The sequence below is a fragment of the Oncorhynchus gorbuscha genome, linkage group LG04 (genome assembly GCF_021184085.1).
Source record: "Oncorhynchus gorbuscha isolate QuinsamMale2020 ecotype Even-year linkage group LG04, OgorEven_v1.0, whole genome shotgun sequence".
NCBI lineage: Eukaryota > Metazoa > Chordata > Actinopteri > Salmoniformes > Salmonidae > Oncorhynchus > Oncorhynchus gorbuscha.
Genome location: NC_060176.1, coordinates 10680787 through 10705082, shown reverse-complemented (window position 1 = coordinate 10705082; position 24296 = coordinate 10680787). Strand labels below are relative to the sequence as shown.

Here is a 24296-nt window from a genome sequence, read left to right as displayed (position 1 = left end):
AATAGGATACACTGTGGATAATAGGATACACTGTGGATAATAGGATGCACTGTGGATAATAGGATGCACTGTGGATAATAGGATACACTGTGGATAATAGGATGCACTGTGGATAATAGGATACACTGTGGATAATAGGATACACTGTGGATAATAGGATACACTGTGGATAATAGGATACACTGTGGATAATAGGATGCACTGTGGATAATAGGATGCACTGTGGATAATAGGATGCACTGTGGATAATAGGATGCACTGTGGATAATAGGATGCACTGTGGATAATAGGATACACTGTGGATAATAGGATACACTGTGGATAATAGGATACACTGTGGATAATAGGATACACTGTGGATAATAGGATACACTGTGGATAATAGGATACGCTGTGGATAATAGGATACACTGTGGATAATAGGGAAGATGGGTGACACCTGGGGGGCGGGGCAGGGGGGGGGGTGGCGACAAGCACAAAGACAGGTGAAACAGATCAGGGTATGACAAAATCATTTCAAATGACTTCTACTAGGCGATCCAAACAATTTTATTATTTATGGATAGTCACGGGCACACTCCAACACATCATTTACAAATGAAGGATTTGTGTTTAGTGTGTGTGAGGGAAAAATTACGTATTTACCTGATTTATTTGATATTAATGGTTAGCAATTCATATTTAACTAATAGTAAGACATTTCTGTCCTACTAGTTAGTGTTTGTGTTTTTATGGTCTCCACTCTAGTTCCCTGCAGCTAATCTGGGTGTATGGTCACCAGAGATGGCTTGAGCTGACAAATTAGTTAAAGACTGCATTACATAGACAATAATGTTTTACTAGGGATAGTTTAGGAGTAGAACAATCCCTCATTGTCTCAAAATCAACCTTGCATCGGGGAAACTAAACCAGCGTGGGGTTAAGACAACAACCCCGTGTAGATAATGACCAGATGAACCCAGAGTGGCTTAAAATGACCCAATCTACATGGGATGGGTGTAATCAATCATGACTAAGCATATTTAGTGTCAGCTATATATAGTACTCTGCATTTGTGTATGGAGTAAAAAGTACATCATATTTTTTCGGAATGTAGTGAAGTTAAAGTAGTCAAAAATATAAGTAAAAAGTAAAGTACAGATATCCCCAAAAAACGACTTAAGTAGTACTTTAAAGGAATTTTACTAGAGTACTTTACACCACCGCAAACAGGCCAGCTATGACCTCCGTAAAGGCAATCAAAGAGGCAAAACGACAGTACAGGGGCAAATTGGAGTCGCAATTTAACGACTCTAACACCAGACGTATATGACAGGGACTCCAGACAGTCGCAGATTATAAAGGGAGAGCCAGCCATGACGTGGACATGATGCCTCGCTTCCGGACGAGCTAAACACTTTCTTCGCTCACTTTGAGGCGCCAAACACAGAGCTGCCAAAACGGCCCCCAACACTCATGAGGACTATGTGCTCTTGTTCTTCGTGGCCGACTTGAGCAAGTCATTTGGCAGGGAGCCTAGTGGTTTGAGAGTTGAACTAGTAACCGAAAAGTTGCAAGATCGAATCCCCGAGCTGACAAGGTAAAAATCTGTCTTTCTGCCCCTGAACTAGGGGCATCACTGTTCCTAGGCTGTCATTGAAAATAATATATTTTTTCTTATTAACTGACTTGCCTAGTTAAATAAAGGTAAAATAAAAATAAAATGTAAGCGTGTTGTCCCTACTTGCTTCAAAATGTCCAACATTGTACCCAAGAAAGCGAAGGTAACTAAACTCCATTTACTATCTCCCTGTAGCACTCACTTCTGTCATGATGAAGTGCTTTGAGAGGCTAGTTAAGGAACATATCACCTCCATCTTACCCGACACCCTCGACCACTACAAATCGCATATAATCCAACAGATAAATGGACGACGCAATCACAATTGCACTACACACTGCCCTATCCCACCTGGACAAGAGAAATACCTATCTAAGAATGCTGTTAATCAACTACAGCTCAGCCTTCAACACCCATAGTGCCCTCTAAGCTCATGACTAAGCTCAGGGCCCAGGGTCTGAACCCTTCCTGTGCAACTGGGTCCTGGACTTCTTCCCGGGCCGACGCCAAGTTGTGAAGATAGGCAACAATAACTCTGCCACGGTGATCCTCAACATGGGGGCCCCACTGGGGTGCGTGCTCAGTCCCCTCCAGTACTCCCTGTTCACCCATGACTGTGTGGCTACACATGTCTCCAACTCAATCATCAAGTTTGCTGACAAAACAACAGGCCTGATTGCCAACGACGATGAGACAGCCTACAGGGAGGAGTACTGTCCCCTTGTTGACGTCAACAAAACGAAGGAGCGGATTGTTGACTACAGGAGACAGCAGAGAGAGCACACCCTCATCTACATTGACAGGACCTTAGTGGACAGGGTCAAAAGCTTCAGGTTCCTAGGCGTGCACATCAGTGACAACCTGAAATGGTCCCTTCACACAGACAGTGTGGTGAAGACTGCGCAACAGTGCTTCTTTAAACTCTGGAGGCTGAAGAAATTTGGGTTTGCCCCTAAGACCCTCACAAACTTCTACATATGCACCATTGAGAGCATCCTGTCAAGCTGTATCACCTCCTGGTATGGCAATTGTACTGTCCCCAACTCCAGGGCTCTCCAGAGGGTGGTGCTGTTAGCCCAACGCATCACGGGGGCACTTTGCCCTCCAGGACAAGAAGATCATAAAGGACTTTAGCCACCCGAGCCACGGCCTGTTCACCCCGCTACCATCTAGAAGGGGGAGACGGTACAGGTGCATCAAAGCTGGGACCGAGAGACTGAGAAACAGAGGATGAGTATTTCTGTCTGTGATAAAGCCCTTTTGTGGGGGAAAAAACAATTCTCATTGACTGGGCCTGGCTCCCCAGTGGGTCGACCTGGGTGGGCATATGCCCACCCAGGCCCACCCATGGCTGCGCCCCTGCCCAGTCATGTGAAATCCATAGATTAGGGCCTAATGAATTCATTTCAATTGATTGATTTCCTTATTTGAACTGTAACTATTATTTTTAGTATACATAGAGTATACAACACTAGTCCTTTTAATAATGTTTACATACTGTTTCATCCACGTTATATGTATATAATGTAATAAAACATTTTACTCTTTGTTAGTAAGCACCTCTACAAACATTTTTGGGTGTGTGTCAGCTCATGCGTTTTACAGAAGTATGTCTGCAACCAGTTCCCTGAGTACTACACTATGTGGCAAAACAAACAGGGCCACTGTGCTGCCTGAACTGTTTGTTCACTAAGTAGGAATGCAGTGAATTCCATGACAAGTAGTTCAGAAGTAATGTGGCTGAAACAAACAGTCCAAAGAATGCAGGTTCCTAATTAACAGTGGAGGGTAGGGTACTACTGCATGGGCCTGGTGTAGTTCAACACACTACATGCTGTTACTGGAACACAGGCCAGGACCAAACAGAGTATAGAGCTGTGTTGTGTTTGTGTGTTTTTGTGCTTGTGTGTGCAGAAATGGCTCTGATGCTCAACTGCAGCTTCCTGTGAACTTTTGAAAAATGTCAACCCATAAATCTCTCAAAACAACCAGATTTATTTCCTTTACTTTGCTGCATGACACCGCAGTAATACTAACAGGGTTGGTATAACACTATGCGTCAGCTGGTAAAGGCTGTAGTTGTCCTTCAGGAGGCGTTTGCTATATGCTGCTGACACCAGTCTGTTTACTCACGGTATTACCATGCACACTGTAAACATCAGGATGCCTATTGCAAGTGTGATGCTGCCGCTGCAGACTGCCTCTCAGGCTGGTGCAGTCCACAGGAGGCTGCCTCTCAGGCTGGTACAGTCCACAGGAGGCTGCCTCTCAGGCTGGTGCAGACCACAGGAGGCTGCCTCTCAGGCTGGCGCAGTCCACAGGAGGCTGCCTCTCAGGCTGGTGCAGTCCACAGGAGGCTGCCTCTCAGGCTGGTGCAGTCCACAGGAGGCTGCCTCTCAGGCTGGTGCAGTCCACAGGAGGCTGCCTCTCAGGCTGGTGCAGTCCACAGGAGGCTGCCTCTCAGGCTGGTGCAGTCCACAGGAGGCTGCCTCTCAGGCTGGTGCAGTCCACAGGAGGCTGCCTCTCAGGCTGACGCAGTCCACAGGAGGCTGCCTCTCAGGCTGGCGCAGTCCACAGGAGGCTGCCTCTCAGGCTGGCGCAGTCCACAGGAGGCTGCCTCTCAGGCTGGAGCAGTCCACAGGAGGCTGCCTCTCAGGCTGGCGCAGTCCACAGGAGGCTGCCTCTCAGGCTGGCGCAGTCCACAGGAGGCTGCCTCTCAGGCTGGCGCAGTCCACAGGAGGCTGCCTCTCAGGCTGGCGCAGTCCACAGGAGGCTGCCTCTCAGGCTGGCGCAGTCCACAGGAGGCTGCCTCTCAGGCTGGCGCAGTCCACAGGAGGCTGCCTCTCAGGCTGGCGCAGTCCACAGGAGGCTGCCTCTCAGGCTGGCGCAGTCCACAGGAGGCTGCCTCTCAGACTGGTACAGTCTACAGGAGGCTGCCTCTCATGCTAATACAGTCCAGTCCAGAGCAGACTGCCACAGTCCACAGGAGGCTGCCTCTCATGCTAATACAGTCCAGTCCAGAGCAGGCTGCCTCTCATGCTAATACAGTCTAGTCCAGAGCAGAATGCCACAGTCCACAGGAGGCTGCCTCTCATGCTAATACAGTCCAGTCCAGAGCAGGCTGCCTCAAGCTAGTACAGTTCACAGCAGGCTGCCTTTCAGTCTTGTTCAGTCCAGTCTACAGCAGCCGGAGAGGGATGGCTCAGCTCTGCTCTGGGAGGACCTTAGCACTTCATATCTGTCCAGTGGCCCCTCAGACAAATGGGCCTGTCTTCTCAGTGGCCACGCTTGAGTAAAGAGCCCAGAGAGGGCTGTGGTGCTGTGGTGCGTGGTGCTGTGGTGCGTGGTGCTGAACACCATGATGAGATAGAGGAACACAGGACATACCGCTCACCAATATTTCTGCTCTATATTTTAAATGTTTTTTTAAATTTAACTAGGCAAGTTAATTAAGAATGCATTCTTATTTACAGTGACGGCCTAGGAACAGTGGGTTAACTGCCTTGTTCAGAGGCAGAACAACAGATGTTTACCTTGTCAGCTCGGGGATTCGATCAACCTTTCAGTTACTGGCCCAACGCTCTAACCACTAGGCTACCTGCCGCCCCTATTGAGTCGTGGTTAACAGATGTTTTTCCATAGATACACAATGAATCACTACAGTTGTGTGTGTATATATAGAACTACATTTATGGAATGCGTATTCTAATGTGATTATAGATTGTATGAGGATGTTGTGTTCACAATGTTGTCATTGAGAATGGCTTGGAAGAGAGCAGAGAGTACAGTCAGCTGTTGTCTATTACCTCAAATCTTGGCAAGTTTCAATTGCCAGTGTTTACATAAAGAATTACAGTAGGGTGAACAATCGTTCACAGTACTTTGATATTTCCCCTCCCCCAAAAGCATCACAATAACGTAACTTTGCGAGAGAGATTGAAACAAGCAAACATGTCCTCATGTAACAGCTTATTCAACTCCAACATGCTCTGGTTTTTACACGGAATTCAAGTGTAAGGAAGCATGAAATATTTCATTAGAGGTAAAGGGTGATACATCTCATAATTCAGTTAAGACCGCAGCAGTCATCTGGATTGAATGACATATGTGACTTTTACTTATTTCTGCTAGACTGATTGGACAATAAATTGGCCCACATCATTGCACTGGTTGTGTTGTCATTCTTATTGTGATGACTGTTTCCATAGTGACTGGATTGGTGTAGTATTTCTCATTGGCTGTTGAATATGACAGTGTAGTGTGAGAACTGGAAGCCTAGGGTGTGTTATTATGGTCTATCTGGAGGACAGCACAGCTCACCTGACCGCCTCTGGGAGGCTCTGACCTGCACGGGGGGATCTGCACTATACAGTAGCACAGTAAGAAACACTACACTCACATACAACATTCACACTCACACAATCTGACCCAAAAGTCCTCAGAGTGATAAACGACCAGGTCAGTCTGACCCAGAAGACCTCAGAGTGATTAACGACCAGGTCAGTCTGGGTCAGAAGTCCTCATAGTGATAAACGATCAGGTCAGTCTGACCCAGAAGACCTCAGAGTGATTAACGACCAGGTCAGTCTGGGTCAGAATTCCTCATAGTGATTAAAGACCAGGTCAGTCTGGGTCAGAAGTCCTCGTAGTGATTAAAGACCAGGTCAGTCTGGGTCAGAAGTCCTCATAGTGATTAAAGACCAGGTCAGTCTGGGTCAGAAGACCGCCGAGTGATTAAAGACCAGGTCAGTCTGGATCAGAAGTCCTCGTAGTGATTAAAGACCAGGTCAGTCTGGATCAGAAGTCCTCATAGTGATTAACAACCAGGTCAGTCTGGGTTAGAAGTCCTCATAGTGATTAAAGACCAGGTCAGTCTGGGTCAGAAGTCCTCATAGTGATAAACGACCAGGTCAGTCTGACCCAGAAGACCTCAGAGTGATTAACGACCAGGTCAGTCTGGGTCAGAAGTCCTCATAGTGATTAAAGACCAGGTCAGTCTGGGTTAGAAGTCCTCATAGTGATTAAAGACCAGGTCAGTCTGGTCAGAAGTCCTCATAGTGATTAAAGACCAGGTCAGTCTGACCCAGAAGAACGCCGAGTGATTAAAGACCAGGTCAGTCTGGGTCAGAAGTCCTCATAGTGATTAAAGACCAGGTCAGTCTGGGTCAGAAGTCCTCATAGTGATTAAAGACCAGGTCAGTCTGACCCAGAAGACCGCCGAGTGATTAAAGAACAGGTCAGTCTGGGTCAGAAGTCCTCATAGTGATTAACAACCAGGTCAGTCTGGGTCAGAAGTCCTCATAGTGATTAAAGACCAGGTCAGTCTGGATCAGAAGTCCTCGTAGTGATTAAAGACCAGGTCAGTCTGGATCAGAAGTCCTCGTAGTGATTAAAGACCAGGTCAGTCTGGATCAGAAGTCCTCGTAGTGATTAAAGACCAGGTCAGTCTGGATCAGAAGTCCTAGTAGTGATTAAAGACCAGGTCAGTCTGGATCAGAAGTCCTCGTAGTGATTAAAGACCAGGTCAGTCTGGATCAGAAGTCCTCGTAGTGATTAAAGACCAGGTCAGTCTGGGTCAGAAGTCCTCGTAGTGATTAACGACCAGGTCAGTCTGGATCAGAAGTCCTCGTAGTGATTAACGACCAGGTCAGTCTGGATCAGAAGTCCTCATGGTGATTAACGACCAGGTCAGTCTGGATCAGAAGTCCTCGTAGTGATTAAAGACCAGGTCAGTCTGGGTCAGAAGTCCTCGTAGTGATTAACGACCAGGTCAGTCTGGATCAGAAGTCCTCGTAGTGATTAACGACCAGGTCAGTCTGGATCAGAAGTCCTCATAGTGATTAACGACCAGGTCAGTCTGGATCAGAAGTCCTCGTAGTGATTAAAGACCAGGTCAGTCTGGGTCAGAAGTCCTCGTAGTGATTAACGACCAGGTCAGTCTGGATCAGAAGTCCTCGTAGTGATTAACGACCAGGTCAGTCTGGATCAGAAGTCCTCGTAGTGATTAACGACCAGGTCAGTCTGGATCAGAAGTCCTCGTAGTGATTAACGACCAGGTCAGTCTGGGTCAGAAGTCCTCGTAGTGATTAACGACCAGGTCAGTCTGGGTCAGAAGTCCTCGTAGTGATTAACGACCAGGTCAGTCTGGATCAGAAGTCCTCATAGTGATTAAAGACCAGGTCAGTCTGGATCAGAAGTTTCTACCTGTGCATGTTCTGTACCTGGATAACCCTAAGTGGAAACGTATGGAATCCTGTCTGCTCCACTGCTCCGAAAGCTAATGTTGAATGAAGCAGAGACCTGTTCATAGAATGACTCTCTCTTCCTGTCCGATGGGCACAGCTGCTACGCAACTGCCATCCAAAGTGTGTAAAAGTAAATAATTGAAGACGGTTTAGAGCAAATCACATCATTGTGTTATTTTTCATTCTTTCCACCACCAGCGCTGCCCCCTGTCCATCTCTTCTTTTATCCAACGATACAGGGAAGCTTTAATGCCCTAGTTAAAGCAATGAATGACCCCATGTAATTGAAATCAATAAAGCCTGGCGAGCTGGTAGGGGAGAGTGCTGAGACTTACACATTGTGTGAAATAATATGAGCCCCTGCCTTGGCCAGTCTTCAGCACTACCGCACATTCTACACTTTGCTGTGAAAGTCATTGGAAGTGTAGAAACTTGGTGTAGAATGTCCAACAAGCAGCCAGTCACCAATACATCAGTGCACAAAATAGTGGAACGATCAAGCAGAAATATGATTCATGACGGAATACTAATTGTATTTTCTCCTTCGCTGTTGTTTTCACTCCTTCCCTCCCTGTTCTCTCTCTCTCTCTCTCTGAATCTCTCAGCCATAACCAGAAGAGCACGTCGTTCCGACACCCTGTGACTGGACAGATATCTCCAGAAAACACTGAATATATGCTCCACGACAAGTGAGTGCACCTCTACTATTTTTACTCGGAAGGTTATAATGTGGGCTTCAGTGTAACGTCTGGTTGGTCCAAGGTCATGCTGGGAGGAGATGAGAATAGAGTGTAATTTAACTCGGATTAGAGTGTGAGATTATCTGCTGCTTGTCCCAGGGATGAGATGAGGAGGAACAGGAACTGACTGCCTGAGGAAAGGCTTTCTATTAACTACAGTCATAGAAATGAACAATAATAATAACAATAATTATAAAACAAATGAGAAGGATGATGGCCATTCTATTTTTTATGGAAATGAAATTCATAACTGCTTGCACTTGTGCAACGGCTGCTCCCAGGCTAATTTTGTGTGTGTATTTTTAAGGTTTTATCTTAATTGAATTTATGGTAATGAACCAACTATGGTTCACATTATGTCTTTGACTGTGGCCATGGCAAGCCTGAAGCCATTCATCTGTCTGAAACATCACAGTTGTGCTAATGATGGCTATTATTACCACAGAGTTTTGTTCACCAGAGAACAATATGTAGAGTATTTTCTGCAGGTTATAGCAGCAGTCGTGAAGTTGATTGTGTTGAATTGTGTGAGTGGTACGGCCATGGTGGAGGCCCAGGCAGTGTGATGAGGTTGAATAGCATGGGACCGAGTGTTAGCGTCACATGCACAGATATGGTTTGACCTGGACGTACTGGGAGAAATCTTTAAGTTGTAGCGTTGTAGAGCTTGCTTGTAAGGGTCTCTAAAACATGGCATGACATTCCTGACTCTTTTGTTGCTGAGAATTGTCCTGTTTTGGTGCTGTGAAATGCAGATGAGCTTTGCGATTTACATAAATTCACTGAAAACCCACACAAGGTTATATTAACAGTATTACACTTTCATGTAGCCAACTTTTGGCCAGTTAATAGTCTAACCACCGATCAAGCAACATTATGGACTAAACATGAAAACTCCTGTGGCTGCAGGATGATTTTGTTGTGACAGTGTAGACCAAATTAAGATCCTACATCTGTACCATGACTTTCATGTTAACGTTTCATGATACATTTGAATTAATTAATTAATTTTTATTGGACCTTTATTTAACCAGGTAGGCTAGTTGAGAACAAGTTCTCATTAACAACTGCGACCTGGCCAAGATAAAGCAAAGCAGTGTGAACAGACAACACAGAGTTACACATGGAGTAAACAATGAACAAGTCAATAACACAGTAGAAAAAAAGAAAAAAAGAGTCTATATACATTGTGTGCAAAAGGCACGAGGAGGTAGGCGAATAATTACAATTCTGCAGATTAACACTGGAGTGATAAATGATCAGATGGTCATGTACAGGTAGAGATACTGGTGTGCAAAAGAGCAGAAAAGTAAATAAATATAAACAGTATGGGGAAGAGGTAGGTAAATTGGGTGGGCTATTTACCAATAGACTATGTACAGCTGCAGCGATCGGTTAGCTGCTCAGATAGCAGATGTTTGAAGTTGGTGAGGGAGATAAAAGTCTCCAACTTCAGCGATTTTTGCAATTCGTTCCAGTCACAGGCAGCAGAGAACTGGAACGAAAGGCGGCCAAATGAGGTGTTGGCTTTAGGGATAAATATAAAAAATATATAAATATATGCCATTTAGCAGACGCTTTTATCCAAAGCGACTTACAGTCATGTGTGCATACATTCTACGTATGGGTGGTCCCGGGGATTGAACCCACTACCCTGGCATTACAAGCGCCATGCTCTACCAACTGAGCTACAGGAGGGATGATCAGTGAGATACACCTGCTGGAGCACCTGCTACGGATGGGTGTTGCCATCGTGACCAGTGAACTGAGATGAGGCGGAGCTTTACCTAGCATGGACTTGTAGATGACCTGGAGCCAGTGGGTCTGGCGACGAATATGTAGCGAGGGCCAGCCGACTAGAGCTACATGGCTACATGGCCTTGATGTTATTACACTTTCATTATGATGTCTTAGAACAATAACAGGACCACAGTTGAGTCGGTTATCTTTCTGTCATGAATGTGTATGACAGGTGTCAACAACATAATTACGGTGCTGTTATGTAGGCTTTAGGATGCATGGCTCGATGTGTTAGTGTAGCAGAGAGGGTCGAGAGTGGTATCTGATCTCCACTGTCACAGTGTTTGAAAGGTCATTTGCAGGAGTGACATGAAGCTCATTGGGATTCCTCTCTTCTCCACCCCAACCCTCCTGTATCCCTCACATGGTACTGTTGAGCCACGGATTTGTACACCATCAGGGGGTTTAAAAGTTAAAGTGCATATTCCCTGCACTGTAGGGGCCACAGTAACTGAATTATTCTATTACTATCTAATACCAGATCAAAGCTCAGTAGACCAGCCATGCCTTCCCACAAGAATATGTGACGAATGAAATGTATTTAAATAGCATGATTAATGTCCTCTGTAAATTGTCATAGTTTACTGTTGATTCATGTCACATTATCATCAGTCCTTAAAATGCTGTCATCATCATAACCCTCCACTCCAAGTCAACTATACAGTAGACTTCTTCCCAGTACAGTGAAATCATGCAGCTATGACATTAATCATAGATTTGAAAATGCTTGGAGCATTAAGGGAATATCACAGAGGCCCATCAAGCCCATCTCTCACAAGTAGGAGACAAGCCCAATGCTCTTGGCACGGCCTGATTGATACCCCTCATTAGAGACAGCCAGGGCTACTTTCACTGTACACACACACACACACACACACACACACACACACACACACACACACACACACACACACACACACACACACACACACACACACACACACACACACACACACACACACACACACACACACACACACACACACACACACACACACACACACACACACACACACACACACACACACACACACTCACGTCGTCACAGAAAAACACTGGGGGAGGTTATTATCCCACAGAGTTCACTGCCACCAAAGTGGCACACCCTTGACCTCTCACCCCATGCCACCTGTTCAGTGGTACATCCCTGCCCCACACTGTATGCTGATGGACTACCACTCTACCAAAGCCAGTGAGTAGGGGTGTATGGTAGGCTAGAGAGTTTCTATCTCACAGCCAGTCTATTAAGAGAAATATCACCCTCTTGGCATTCCTCTTTTTCCTCTTTTAAAATGTATTGAATGCCTGTGGTGTGCAGGGGTAGAATAAGCTAAAGTAGCAGGACTTATGAAGCCCCTTGACTCTCTGCTGACTGCTATTTATACTACGGCCAACTTGTTTTACTTCTCTCTATCCCTTCCTCCCAGTCATACTTTAGTTGTGGAAATAGAGCATCGTAACAGCTGGGGTACTGATGCACCCAGGGGGAAGTGTGTGTGTTATGCAGTGATGATGCCTTCGCTCTGGCCTGCATAGCCATAACAGACAGCCAGGGCAGATTGTTGCAGTTGGTTGCTGTGGTAGCCAGGGTTTGGATGTCACCCATGCTGAGACCCAGACATGGATGGCGATGTAGGTTCCCTCCAGTATTCCCTCTGGGGTGTAGGATGGGTACAGGATGGACCGGCAAGCACACTCAGTGCTGACAGACTCAGTGACAGGATCATAATATATACAGTTGGAAGTTTACGTACACTTAGGTTGTAATCATTAAATCATTTATTTCAACCACTCCACAAATTTCTTGTTAAAAAACTAATATAATATAATAATAATAATAATATAATAATATATAATAATAATAATAATAATAATAATAATAATAATAATAATAATAATAATAATATAATAATATATGCCATTTAGCAGACGCTTTTATCCAAAGCGACTTACAGTCATGTGTGCATACATTCTACGTATGGGTGGTCCCGGGGATCGAACCCACTACCCTGGCGTTACAAGCGCCATGCTCTACCAACTGAGCTACAGAAGGACCACAGTTTTGGCAAGTAGGTTAGGACATCTACTTTGTTTTTTATTTTAACCACTAGGCTACCCTGCCGCCCCGACACAATTAACTTTTCTAATAATTGTTCACAGAGAGATTATTTCACTTATAATTCACTGTATCACAATTTCAGTGGGTCAGAAGTTTACATAGAATAAGTTGACTGTGCCTTTAAACAGCTTGGAACATTCCCGAAAATGATGTCATGGCTTGAGAAGATTCTGATACGCTAATTGACATCATTTGAGTTAATTGGAGGTGTACCTGTGGATGTATTTCAAGGCCTACCTTCAAACTCAGTGACTTTTTGCTTGATATCCTCTGGTATATCAGAGGAAATGTCCTCAGGTCTGATGAAACAAAAAATAACTGTTTGGCTGTAATGACCATTGTTATGTTTGGAGGAGAAAGGGGGAGGCTTGCAAGCCGATGAACACCATCCCATCCATGAAGCACGGGGGTGGCAGCATCATGTTGTGGGGGTGCTTTGCTGCAGGAGAGACTGGTGCACTTCACAAAATAGATGGCAACATGAGAAAGGAAAATTATGTGGATATATTGAAGCAACATCTCAAGACATCAGTCGGGAAGTTAAAGCTTGGTTGCAAATGGGTCTTCCAAATGGACAATGACCCCAAGCATACTTCCAAAGTTGTGGCAAAATGGCTTAAGGACAACAAAGTCAAGGTATGGAGTGGCCATCACAAAGCCCTGACCTCAATCCTATGGAAAATGTGTGGGCAGAACTGAAAAAGTGTGTGCGAGCAAGGAGACCTAAAACCCTGACTCCGTTACACCATCTCTGTCAGGAGGAATGGGGCAAAATTCACCCAACTTACTGTGGGAAGCTTGTGGAAGGCAACCCAAAATGTTTGACCCAAGTTAAACAATTTAAAGGCAATGCTACCAAATAATAATTGAGTGTATGTAAACTTCTGACCCACTGGGAATGTGATGAAAGAAATCAAATCAGAATTGAATCATTCTCTCTACTATTATTCTGACATTTCACACTCTTAAAATAAAGTGGTGACGTAACTGGCCTAAGACAAAACATTTTTTATTAGGATTAAATGTCAGGAATTGTGAAAAACCTCATCTGTATATATATTTATACAGTGGGTCAAAAAAGTATTTAGTCAGCCACCAATTGTGCAAGTTCTCCCACTTAAAAAGATGAGAGAGGCCTGTAATTGTCATCATAGGTACACTTCAACTATGACAGACAAAATGAGAAAGAAAATCCAGAAAATCACATTGTAGGATTTTTAATTAATTTATTTGCAAATTATGGTGAATTATGGTGAATTCCTATTGGACTAGACTAGAGTTGAAATCCTATTAGACTAGACTAGAGGTGAAATCCTATTAGACTAGACTAGAGGTGAAATCCTATTAGACTAGACTAGAGGTGAAATCCTATTGGACTAGAGGTGAAATCATATTGTTGGACTAGACTAGAGGAGAAATCATATTGGACTAGACTAGAGGTGAAATCCTAATAGACTAGAGGTGAAATCCTAATAGACTGGAGGTGAAATCCTATTAGACTGGAGATGAAATCCTAATAGACTGGAGGTGAAATCCTAATAGACTGGAGGTGAAATCCTAATAGACTGGAGGTGAAATCCTAATAGACTGGAGGTGAAATCCTAATAGACTGGAGGTGAAATCCTAATAGACTGGAGGTGAAATCCTAATAGACTGGAGGTGAAATCCTAATAGACTGGAGGTGAAATCCTATTAGACTGGAGGTGAAATCTTATTGAACTGGAGGTGAAATCTTATTGGACTGGAGGTGAAATCTTATTGGACTAGAGGTGAAATCCTATTGAACTTGAGGTGAAATCCTATTGGACTTGAGGTTAAATCCTATTGGACTTGAGGTGAATTCTTATTAGACTAGACTAAAGGTGAATTCGTATTAGACTAGACTAGAGGTGAATTCTATTAGACTAGACTAGGGGTGAATTCCTATTAGACTAGACTTGACGTGAAATCTATTAGACTAGACTAGGGGTGAATTCCTATTAGACTAGACTAGGGGTGAATTCCTATTAGACTAGACTAGAGGTGAATTCTATTAGACTAGACTAGGGGTGAATTCCTATTAGACTAGACTAGAGGTGAATTCTATTAGACTAGACTAGGGGTGAATTCCTATTAGACTAGAGTAGAGGTGAATTCTATTAGACTAGACTAGGGGTGAATTCCTATTAGACTGGACTAGACGTGAAATCCTATTGGACTAGAGATGAAATCCTATTGGACTAGACTAGAGTTGAAATCCTATTAGACTAGACTAGAGGTGAAATCCTATTAGACTAGACTAGAGGTGAAATCCTATTAGACTAGACTAGAGGTGAAATCCTATTAGACTAGACTAGAGGTGAAATCCTATTAGACTAGACTAGAGGTGAAATCCTTTTGGACTAGAGGTGAGCGGACCTTGGGCGGAACAGATACAGTGTATTGATCAGAATGTTAAAGCCTGAACAGATACGGTATATTGATCAGAATGTTAAAGCCTGAACAGATACGGTATATTGATCAGAATGTTAAAGCCTGAACAGATACGGTATATTGATCAGAATGTTAAAGCCTGAACAGATACGGCATATTGATCAGAATGTTAAAGCCTGAACAGATACAGTATATTGATCAGAATGTTAAAGCCTGAACAGATACAGTATATTGATCAGAATGTTAAAGCCTGAACAGATACAGTGTATTGATCAGAATGTTAAAGCCTGAACAGATACGGTATATTGATCAGAATGTTAAAGCCTGAACAGATACAGTATATTGATCAGAATGTTAAAGCCTGAACAGATACGGTATATTGATCAGAATGTTAAAGCCTGAACAGATACGGTATATTGATCAGAATTGATCGGTATATTGAATGTTAAAGCCTGAACAGATACGGTATATTGATCAGAATGTTAAAGCCTGAACAGATACGGTATATTGATCAGAATGTTAAAGCCTGAACAGATACGGTATATTGATCAGAATGTTAAAGCCTGAACAGATACGGTATATTGATCAGAATGTTAAAGCCTGAACAGATACAGTATATTGATCAAGATTTTAAAGCCTCCTGGGTCGGGATGAGGTGATTATTTGACCTGAGTGCGTCTTCAAGCTCTTCATACAGTATTGCCCTCCAAACACAACCTGACTCAGCCAGACAGCAACCCACTCTATACTGTACACTACAGACAGAGAGAGGAGAAAAGGGAGACACAGAGAGAGAGAGAGAGAGAGAGAGAGAGAGAGAGAGAGAGAGAGAGAGAGAGAGAGAGAGAGAGAGAGAGAGAGATAAACCTTCTGAATAATTTACTCTCCAGGAGAGAGAAAAACACACAGCAGAAAACAGGGAGTCCTCCTCTGACTAGAATAATTTGTCAAAGCAGAGTTATTACCCGGGCCGGTTAGAGACTTTCAAGCTGACTGTAGGTGTATTATTTATGCAGAATGTTATGAAAATGATTAGTCGGCTAAAAATGACTTTTTGTCATATAATGAAGATGCCAGAGCACGAGGTGGGTTTGCACTATCAAATCTATAAAAAAAAAAAAACGATTGAGATAGAAAGAATAGAATGACGATGCCTGCAATGCGCTTCCTTTGTGCTCTGTTGCTATCACAGAGGAGAGATCTGGGTTTTCTGTGGTCTGATCCTGCACTGCTGTATTCCTGCTCTGTAGCAGAACTGTTGCTGAGGCTGGGCTAAGACTGGGCTGGACTTGGGCTGCAGCCTGCAGTGTGTGCTGGGAGTAGGCTGCTGCTGAGGCCATTCCTCTCAGGTGGTAGGTAACCTATATGGCCCCAGGCCTGGATCTCTCTCTCTCTCTGATGTGAAATATTGCTCCTTTATTCCACCACATCCCACAGCAGATTTCCCAGGGAACGCTTCAAAAGACAGCAGAGGTAGACAGCATGAGAGCTGCAATTGAAACAGGCGAGGGTCCCCTTGGTGCAGAGGGAAATGTGCTGTAAAAATGTTGGATGGGATCCAGAGAGTTGGAACAAAGTTGTATTTTAGTTCCATGGTCAGTCCCTCGCCTTTGGCTGTGTCTCTGTGTTTTTATGTCCTGCACCAGCCTGCCCTGGCCGTACAAACATCCCAATACATCTCCTCTTCCAAAGCTGCACAGGAACACAGCACGTCCGACAGGAAAAAACACTAGTTACAACATCTTTCATGTTCAGGCAGAACAATGCAGGGGTCCCGTGTCAGTAGTGGTGGAGTGGGCGGTCAAGCACGGCTTCCTAGTGTAGGAAGAGAAAGAGCACACATTGAGGAAGAGCACACACTTACACTGAGGAAGAGCACACGCTTACACTGAGGAAGAGCACACACTGAGGAAGAGGAAGAGCACACACTGAGGAAGAGCCCACACTGAGGAAGAGCACACGCTTACACTGAGGAAGAGCACACACTGAGGAAGAGGAAGAGCACACACTGAGGAAGAGCACACACTGAGGAAGAGAGCACGCACACACTGAGGAAGAGGAAGAGCACACACTGAGGAAGAGCCCACACTGAGGAAGAGCACACGCTTACACTGAAGAGCACACACTGAGGAAGAGGAAGAGCACACACTGAGGAAGAGCACACACTGAGGAAGAGGAAGAGCACACACTGAGGAAGAGGAAGAGCACACACTGAGGAAGAGGAAGAGCACACACTGAGGAAGAGCACACACTGAGGAAGAGGAAGAGCACACACTGAGGAAGAGGAAGAGCACACACTGAGGAAGAGGAAGAGCACACACTGAGGAAGAGCACACACTGAGGAAGAGCACACACTGAGGAAGAGGAAGAGCACACACTGAGGAAGAGCACACACTGAGGAAGAGGAAGAGCACACACTGAGGAAGAGGAAGAGCACACACAGAGGAAGAGGAAGAGCACACACTGAGGAAGAGGAAGAGCACACACTGAGGAAGAGGAAGAGCACACACTGAGGAAGAGCACACACTGAGGAAGAGGAAGAGCACACACTGAGGAAGAGCACACACTGAGGAAGAGCACACACTGAGGAAGAGGAAGAGCACACACTGAGGAAGAGGAAGAGCACACACTGAGGAAGAGGAAGAGCACATGCTTACACTGAGGAAGAGCACACACTGAGGAAGAGGAAGAGCACACACTGAGGAAGAGCACACACTGAGGAAGAGCACACACTGAGGAAGAGGAAGAGCACACACTGAGGAAGAGGAAGAGCACACACTGAGGAAGAGCACACACTGAGGAAGAGGAAGAGCACACACTGAGGAAGAGGAAGAGCACACACATGCACACACTGAGGAAGAGAGGAACACACTGAGGAAGAGGAAGAGCACACACTGAGGAAGAGCACACACTGAGGAAAGAGCACACACTGAGGACACTGAGGAAGAGCACACACTGAGGAAGAGGAAGAGCACACACTGAGGAAGAGGAAGAGCACACACTGAGGAAGAGGAAGAGCACACACTGAGGAAGAGCACACACTGAGGAAGAGGAAGAGCACACACTGAGGAAAGCACACAGAGGAAGAGCACACACTGAGGAAGAGGAAGAGCACACACTGAGGAAGAGGAAGAGCACACACTGAGGAAGAGGAAGAGCACACACTGAGGAAGAGGAAGAGCACACACTGAGGAAGAGAGGAAGAGGAAGAGCACACACTGAGGAAGAGGAAGAGCACACACTGAGGAAGAGGAAGAGCACACACTGAGGAAGAGGAAGAGCACACACTGAGGACTGAGAGCACACACTGAGGAAGAGGAAGAGCACACACTGAGGAAGAGCACACACTGAGGAAGAGCACACACTGAGGAAGAGGAAGAGCACACACTGAGGAAGAGGAAGAGCACACACTGAGGAAGAGGAAGCGCACACACTGAGGAAGAGGAAGAGCACATGCTTACACTGAGGAAGAGCACACACTGAGGAAGAGGAAGAGCACACACTGAGGAAGAGCACACACTGAGGAAGAGCACACACTGAGGAAGAACACACACTGAGGAAGAGGAAGAGCACACACTGAGGAAGAGCACACACTTACACTGAGGAAGAGCCCACACTCACACTGAGGAAGAGCACACACTGAGGAAGGGCACACACTTACACTGAGGAAGAGCACACACTGAGGAAGAGCATACACCTACACTGAGGAAGAGCACACATTGAGGAAGAGGAAGAGCACACACCGAGAAAGTGGAAGAGCACACACTGGGGAAGAGGAAGAGCACACACTGGGGAAGAGGAAGAGCACACACTGAGGAAGAGCACACACCGAGGAAGAGAAAGAGCACACACTGAGGAAGAGCACACACCGAGGAAGAGAAAGAGCACACACTGAGGAAGAGCACACACTTACACTGAGGAAGAGCACACACTGAGGAAGAGGAAGGGCACACACTTACACTGAGGAAGAGCACACCCTGAGGAAGAGGAAGAGCACACACTGAGGAAGAGGAAGAGCACATACTGATGAAGAGCACACACTGAGGATAAGGAAGAGCACACACTGAGGAAGAGAAAGCGCACACACTGAGGAAGAGCACACACTTACACTGAGGAGGAGCACACACTGAGGAAGAGCACACACTTACACTGAGGAAGGGCACACACTGAGGAAGAGCAAGAGCACACACTTACACTGAGGAAGAGCACACACTGAGGAAGAGGAAGAGCCCACGCTTACACTGAGGAAGAGGAAGAGCACACACTGAGGAAGAGGAAGAGCACACACTGAGGAATAGGAAGAGCACACACTTACGCTGAGAAAGAGGAAGAGCACACACTGAGGAATAGGAAGAGCACACACTTACACTGAGGAAGAGCACACACGGAGGAAGAGGAAGAGCCCACACTACACTGAGGAAGAGCACACACTGAGGAAGCACACAGGAAGGGCCCACTGAGGAAGAGGAAGAGCACACACTGAGGAGGAAGAGCACACACTGAGGAAGAGGAAGAGCCCACGCTTACACTGAGGAAGAGGAAGAGCACACACTGAGGAAGAGGAAGAGCCCACACTTACGCTGAGAAAGAGGAAGAGCACACACTGAGGAAGAGGAAGAGCCCACGCTTACACTGAGGAAGAGCCCACACTGAGGAAGAGGAAGAGCCCACGCGTACACTGAGGAAGAGCACACACTGAGGAAGAGCCCACGCTTAGACTGAGGAAGAGCACACACTGAGGAAGGGCACACACTTACACTGAGGAAGAGCACACACTGAGGAAGAACCCACATTTACACTGAGGAAGAGCACACACTGAGGAAGGGCCCACGCTTACACTGAGGAAGAGCACACACTGAGGAAGGGCACACACTTACACTGAGGAAGAGCACACACTGAGGAAGAGCCCACACTTACACTGAGGAAGAGCACACACTGAGGAAGAGGAAGAGCACACACCGAGGAAGTGGAAGAGCACACACTGGGGAAGAGGAATAGCACACACTGAGGAAGAGCACACAACGAGGAAGAGAGAGCACACACTGAGGAAGAGCACACACTGAGGAAGAGGAAGAACACACACTTACACTGAGGAAGAGCACACACTGAGGAAGAGGAAGAGCCCACGCTTACACTGAGGAAGAGCACACACTGAGGAAGAGCCCACGCTTACACTGAGGAAGAGCACACACTGAGGAAGAGCCCACACTTACACTGAGGAAGAGCACACTCGGAGGAAGGGCACACACGTACACTGAGGAAGAGCACACACTGAGGAAGAGGAAGGGCACACGCTTACGCTGAGGAAGAGCACACTGAGGGAGGAAGAGCTGAGAAAGAGGAAGAGCACACACTGAGGAATAGGAAGAGCTACACACTGAGGACGGAGGCACACACTGAGAGGAAGAGCCCACTTACACTGAGGACGAGCACACACTTACACTGAGGAAGAGCACACACTTACACAGAGGAAGAGCACACACTGAGGAAGAGGAAGAGCACACGCTTACACTGAGGAAGAGCACACACTGAGGAAGAGGAAGAGCACACACTTACACTGAGGAAGAGCACACGCTTACACTGAGGAAGAGCACACACTGAGGAAGAGGAAGAGCACACACTTACACTGAGGAAGAGCACACGCTTATACTGAGGAAGAGCACACACTGAGGAAGAGGAAGCGCACACACTTACCCTGAGGAAGAGCACACACTTACCCTGAGGAAGAGCACACACTGAGGAAGAGGAAGGGCACACACTGAGGAAGAGGAAGCACACACTTACCCTGAGGAAGAGCACACACTTACCCTGAGGAAGAGCACACACTGAGGAAGAGGAAGAGCCCACGCTTACACTGAGGAAGAGCACACACTGAGGAAGAGCCCACGCTTACACTGAGGAAGAGCACACACGGAGGAAGAGCCCACGCTTACACTGAGGAAGAGCACACACTGAGGAAGAGCCCACACTTACACTGAGGAAGAGCATACACTGAGGAAGAGCCCACGCTTACACTGAGGAAGAGCACACACGGAGGAAGGGCACACATTTACACCTTAGGAAGAGCACACACTAAGGAAGAGGAAGGGCACACGCTTACACTGAGGAAGAGCACACACGGAGGAAGAGCACACACGGAGGAAGAGGACGAGCACACACTTACACTGAGGAAGAACACACACTTACACCGAGGAAGAGCACACATTGAGGAAGAGGAAGCGCACACACTGAGGAAGAGGAAGAGCACACACTTACACTGAGGAAGAGCACACACTTACACTGAGGAAGAGCACACACTGAGGAAGAGGAAGAGCACACACTGAGGAAGAGCACACACTTACACTGAGGAAGAGCACACACTGAGGAAGAGCACACACTTACACTGAGGAAGAGCACACACTGAGGAAGAGCACACACCTACACTGAGGAAGAGCACACTGAGGAAGAGCACAGGAAGAGGAAGAGCACTTACACTGAGGAAGAACACACACTTACACCGAGGGAATTGAGGCACACACTGAGGAAGAGGAAGAGCACACACTTACACTGAGGAAGAGCACACACTTACACTGAGGAAGAGCACACACTGAGGAAGAGGAAGAGCACACACTGAGGAAGAGCACACACTTACACTGAGGAAGAGCACACACTGAGGAAGAGCACACACTTACACTGAGGAAGAGCACACACACTGAGGAAGAGCACAAAAGAGGAAGAGCACACACGTACACTGAGGAAGCGCACACACTGAGGAAGAGGAAGAGCCCACGCTTACACTGAGGAAGAGCACACACTGAGGAAGAGCCCACGCTTACACTGAGGAAGAGCAGTGAGATTGCAGTGAGTTCTTTGAGTGATGCCCAGCATCCGTGTAGGCGTCATGGCTGTCTGAGTGTCACAGAGGAGTGAACCTCTGAGTGAAGCTACACACACAAACACACCAATGACATGGCAGGGACACATGGTCAATGGAGAGGTTTTTTAAAAGGTTGAGCAGCGCAGACAGACCTCAGCTTGCACCCTAAGGCTTTAAAGTCTGCTACTGACACTCTCCTAACATCATTCTATGACTGTCACTATTCTAGAAAAACTATGGTGAGGATCATTTCAGTAAAACTGCCCTTAGCTAGTACTGAAATGACTCAGTCAATTACTCATAGGCAATATATGTCATTTGAAAATGTCAAAGTTCATTCCTAGCCCTGTGCATGTCAGTTTGAAGGTTTGAGTTTCAGGCATATCCTCTGCATAGTGTAATTAACAGACAGGTTGGTCTGTCAGTAAGACATCTTCGATTTCAGCCCTAAGCAACTCTGATCCCACAGCCACCTCTTGTCCTGAACTCAGCATCCTCTTTACACTATCTGCTATGAACAGGAAAGAACCACAAATAACCTAACAAATGAAAAGTGCCTGATAGAGATGTAATACACCGTTTTATCCTTAAACCTACGTAAAGAAGGGCCTCCTAGTGGAGCTACTAACATGTCTGTCTCAACGGGCTGCAGACATTGTACCATCCTCACACAGACTTCTTGCTCATGAACCTACCGTAAATAGCTGAGGATGATCTTATCAAGAATGTTGTGTGAGCAGCACGTCCATATAAACTGGCAGTAAACTGATTAGGCATAGCTACCTCTGTGATGAATGATACACTCTGATTAGGCATAGCCACATCTGTGATGAATGATACACTCTGATTAGGCATAGCCACCTCTGTGATGAATGATACACTCTGATTAGGCATAGCCACCTCTGTGATGAATGATACACTCTGATTAGGCATAGCTACCTCTGTGATGAATGGTACACTCTGATTAGGCATAGCCACCTCTGTGATGAATGATACACTCTCACAACCACTTGTAAACACAAGCAGACCCATTTGTTCTTGACTTGATCACTCATCAGCCCCCAATGTCAGAGAGCATTTTGTCAGTTAATTTATTATTAAAGTACTATTGAACAAGGCTCTGGAGATTCTGCAGCTGGTAATTGGGTTATATTGACTTCAGGAGCAGTGAACCTATGTAGCTAACACGTCTGAATCTGACATCAGGAGATGGGAGGAGCTGTGTTACGCCTCAGTACTTCATTTGTAATTAATGTCATTATTTGTTTACCCAGCCCCTCGGGAATACTATGTTTTTATCGAAGGGGACGTTTATTAATTATAGAAGGACACGTTAATTGCTAACTTTCCTCTGTTCTAATAAACCTTATTACAAATAGAAAGCCCTTATGGCCTTCTTGGAACATAGATTTCCCATAATCCCTCTTCCTGCTGAAGTTTCCAGGCGGTTTGCCCATTACGCTCACTACAATCTGTGTAACAGTGTGACCTGGGTCATTCCTGGGCATTCCAGGGCAAAGCAGATTCAAATCAAATCAAATCAAATTTATTTATATAGCCCTTCGTACATCAGCTGATATCTCAAAGTGCTGTACAGAAACCCAGCCTAAAACCCCAAACAGCAAGCAATGCAGGTGTAGAAGCACAGTGGCTAGGAAAAACTCCCTAGAAAGGCCAAAACCTAGGAAGAAACCTAGAGAGGAACCAGGCTATGTGGGGTGGCCAGTCCTCTTCTGGCTGTGCCGGGTGGAGATTATAACAGAACATGGCCAAGATGTTCAAATGTTCATAAATGACCAGCATGGTCGAATAATAGTAAGGCAGAACAGTTGAAACTGGAGCAGCAGCATGGCCAGGTGGACTGGGGACAGCAAGGAGTCATCATGTCAGGTAGTCCTGGGGCATGGTCCTAGGGCTCAGGTCCTCCGAGAGAGAGAAAGAAAGGAGAGAATTAGAGAACGCACACTTAGATACACACAGGACACCGAATAGGACAGGAGAAATACTCCAGATATAACAAACTGACCCTAACCCCCAACACAAACTACTGCAGCATAAATACTGGAGGCTGAGACAGGAGGGGAACAGGAGACACTGTGGCCCCATCTGAGGACACCCCGGACAGGGCCAAACAGGAAGGATATAACCCCACCCACTTTGCCAAAGCACAGCCCCCACACCACTAGATTCCTGCTTTATCCTAAGGGAGCAACCACCTAGGTGCCCTTAAACTGTAATGGAATGTACTATGAGTAGCTGTACTTGAGGCCAGATATTTGGAGAGCCTGGTTTCAGATGTAGGATCTTCATTTGAGCCAGTTTGCTACAGCAGGAAAATAATCCTGCAGCAACAGGAAATATTAATTATTATGTGGATTAATTCATGGACATTTTTTGTAGGGGTTGATACATTTTTGGTTAGGGCAAGTCAAGTCTGACATTCTAAAGTGGAAATTACTAACTTTAGAAGCGTGTTTAAACCTTGAATACACTACGTTTGCATTTCCTGCTTGGAAGGATAATT

At 45.8% G+C, this 24296-nt stretch overlaps 1 protein-coding gene across 13 annotated transcripts in view; it reads left to right on the top strand.

The window, feature by feature from the left end:
• Positions 1–24296, top strand: part of LOC124033634 (pleckstrin homology domain-containing family A member 7-like) — a 174094-nt gene that overhangs the window by 70040 nt on the left and 79758 nt on the right. For all 13 annotated transcript variants that reach the window (XM_046345763.1, XM_046345758.1, XM_046345759.1 and 10 more), the window contains one exon: positions 8451–8534. In XM_046345763.1, the coding sequence (XP_046201719.1) occupies positions 8451–8534 (84 nt within the window). The remainder of the gene's footprint in view (positions 1–8450; positions 8535–24296) is intronic.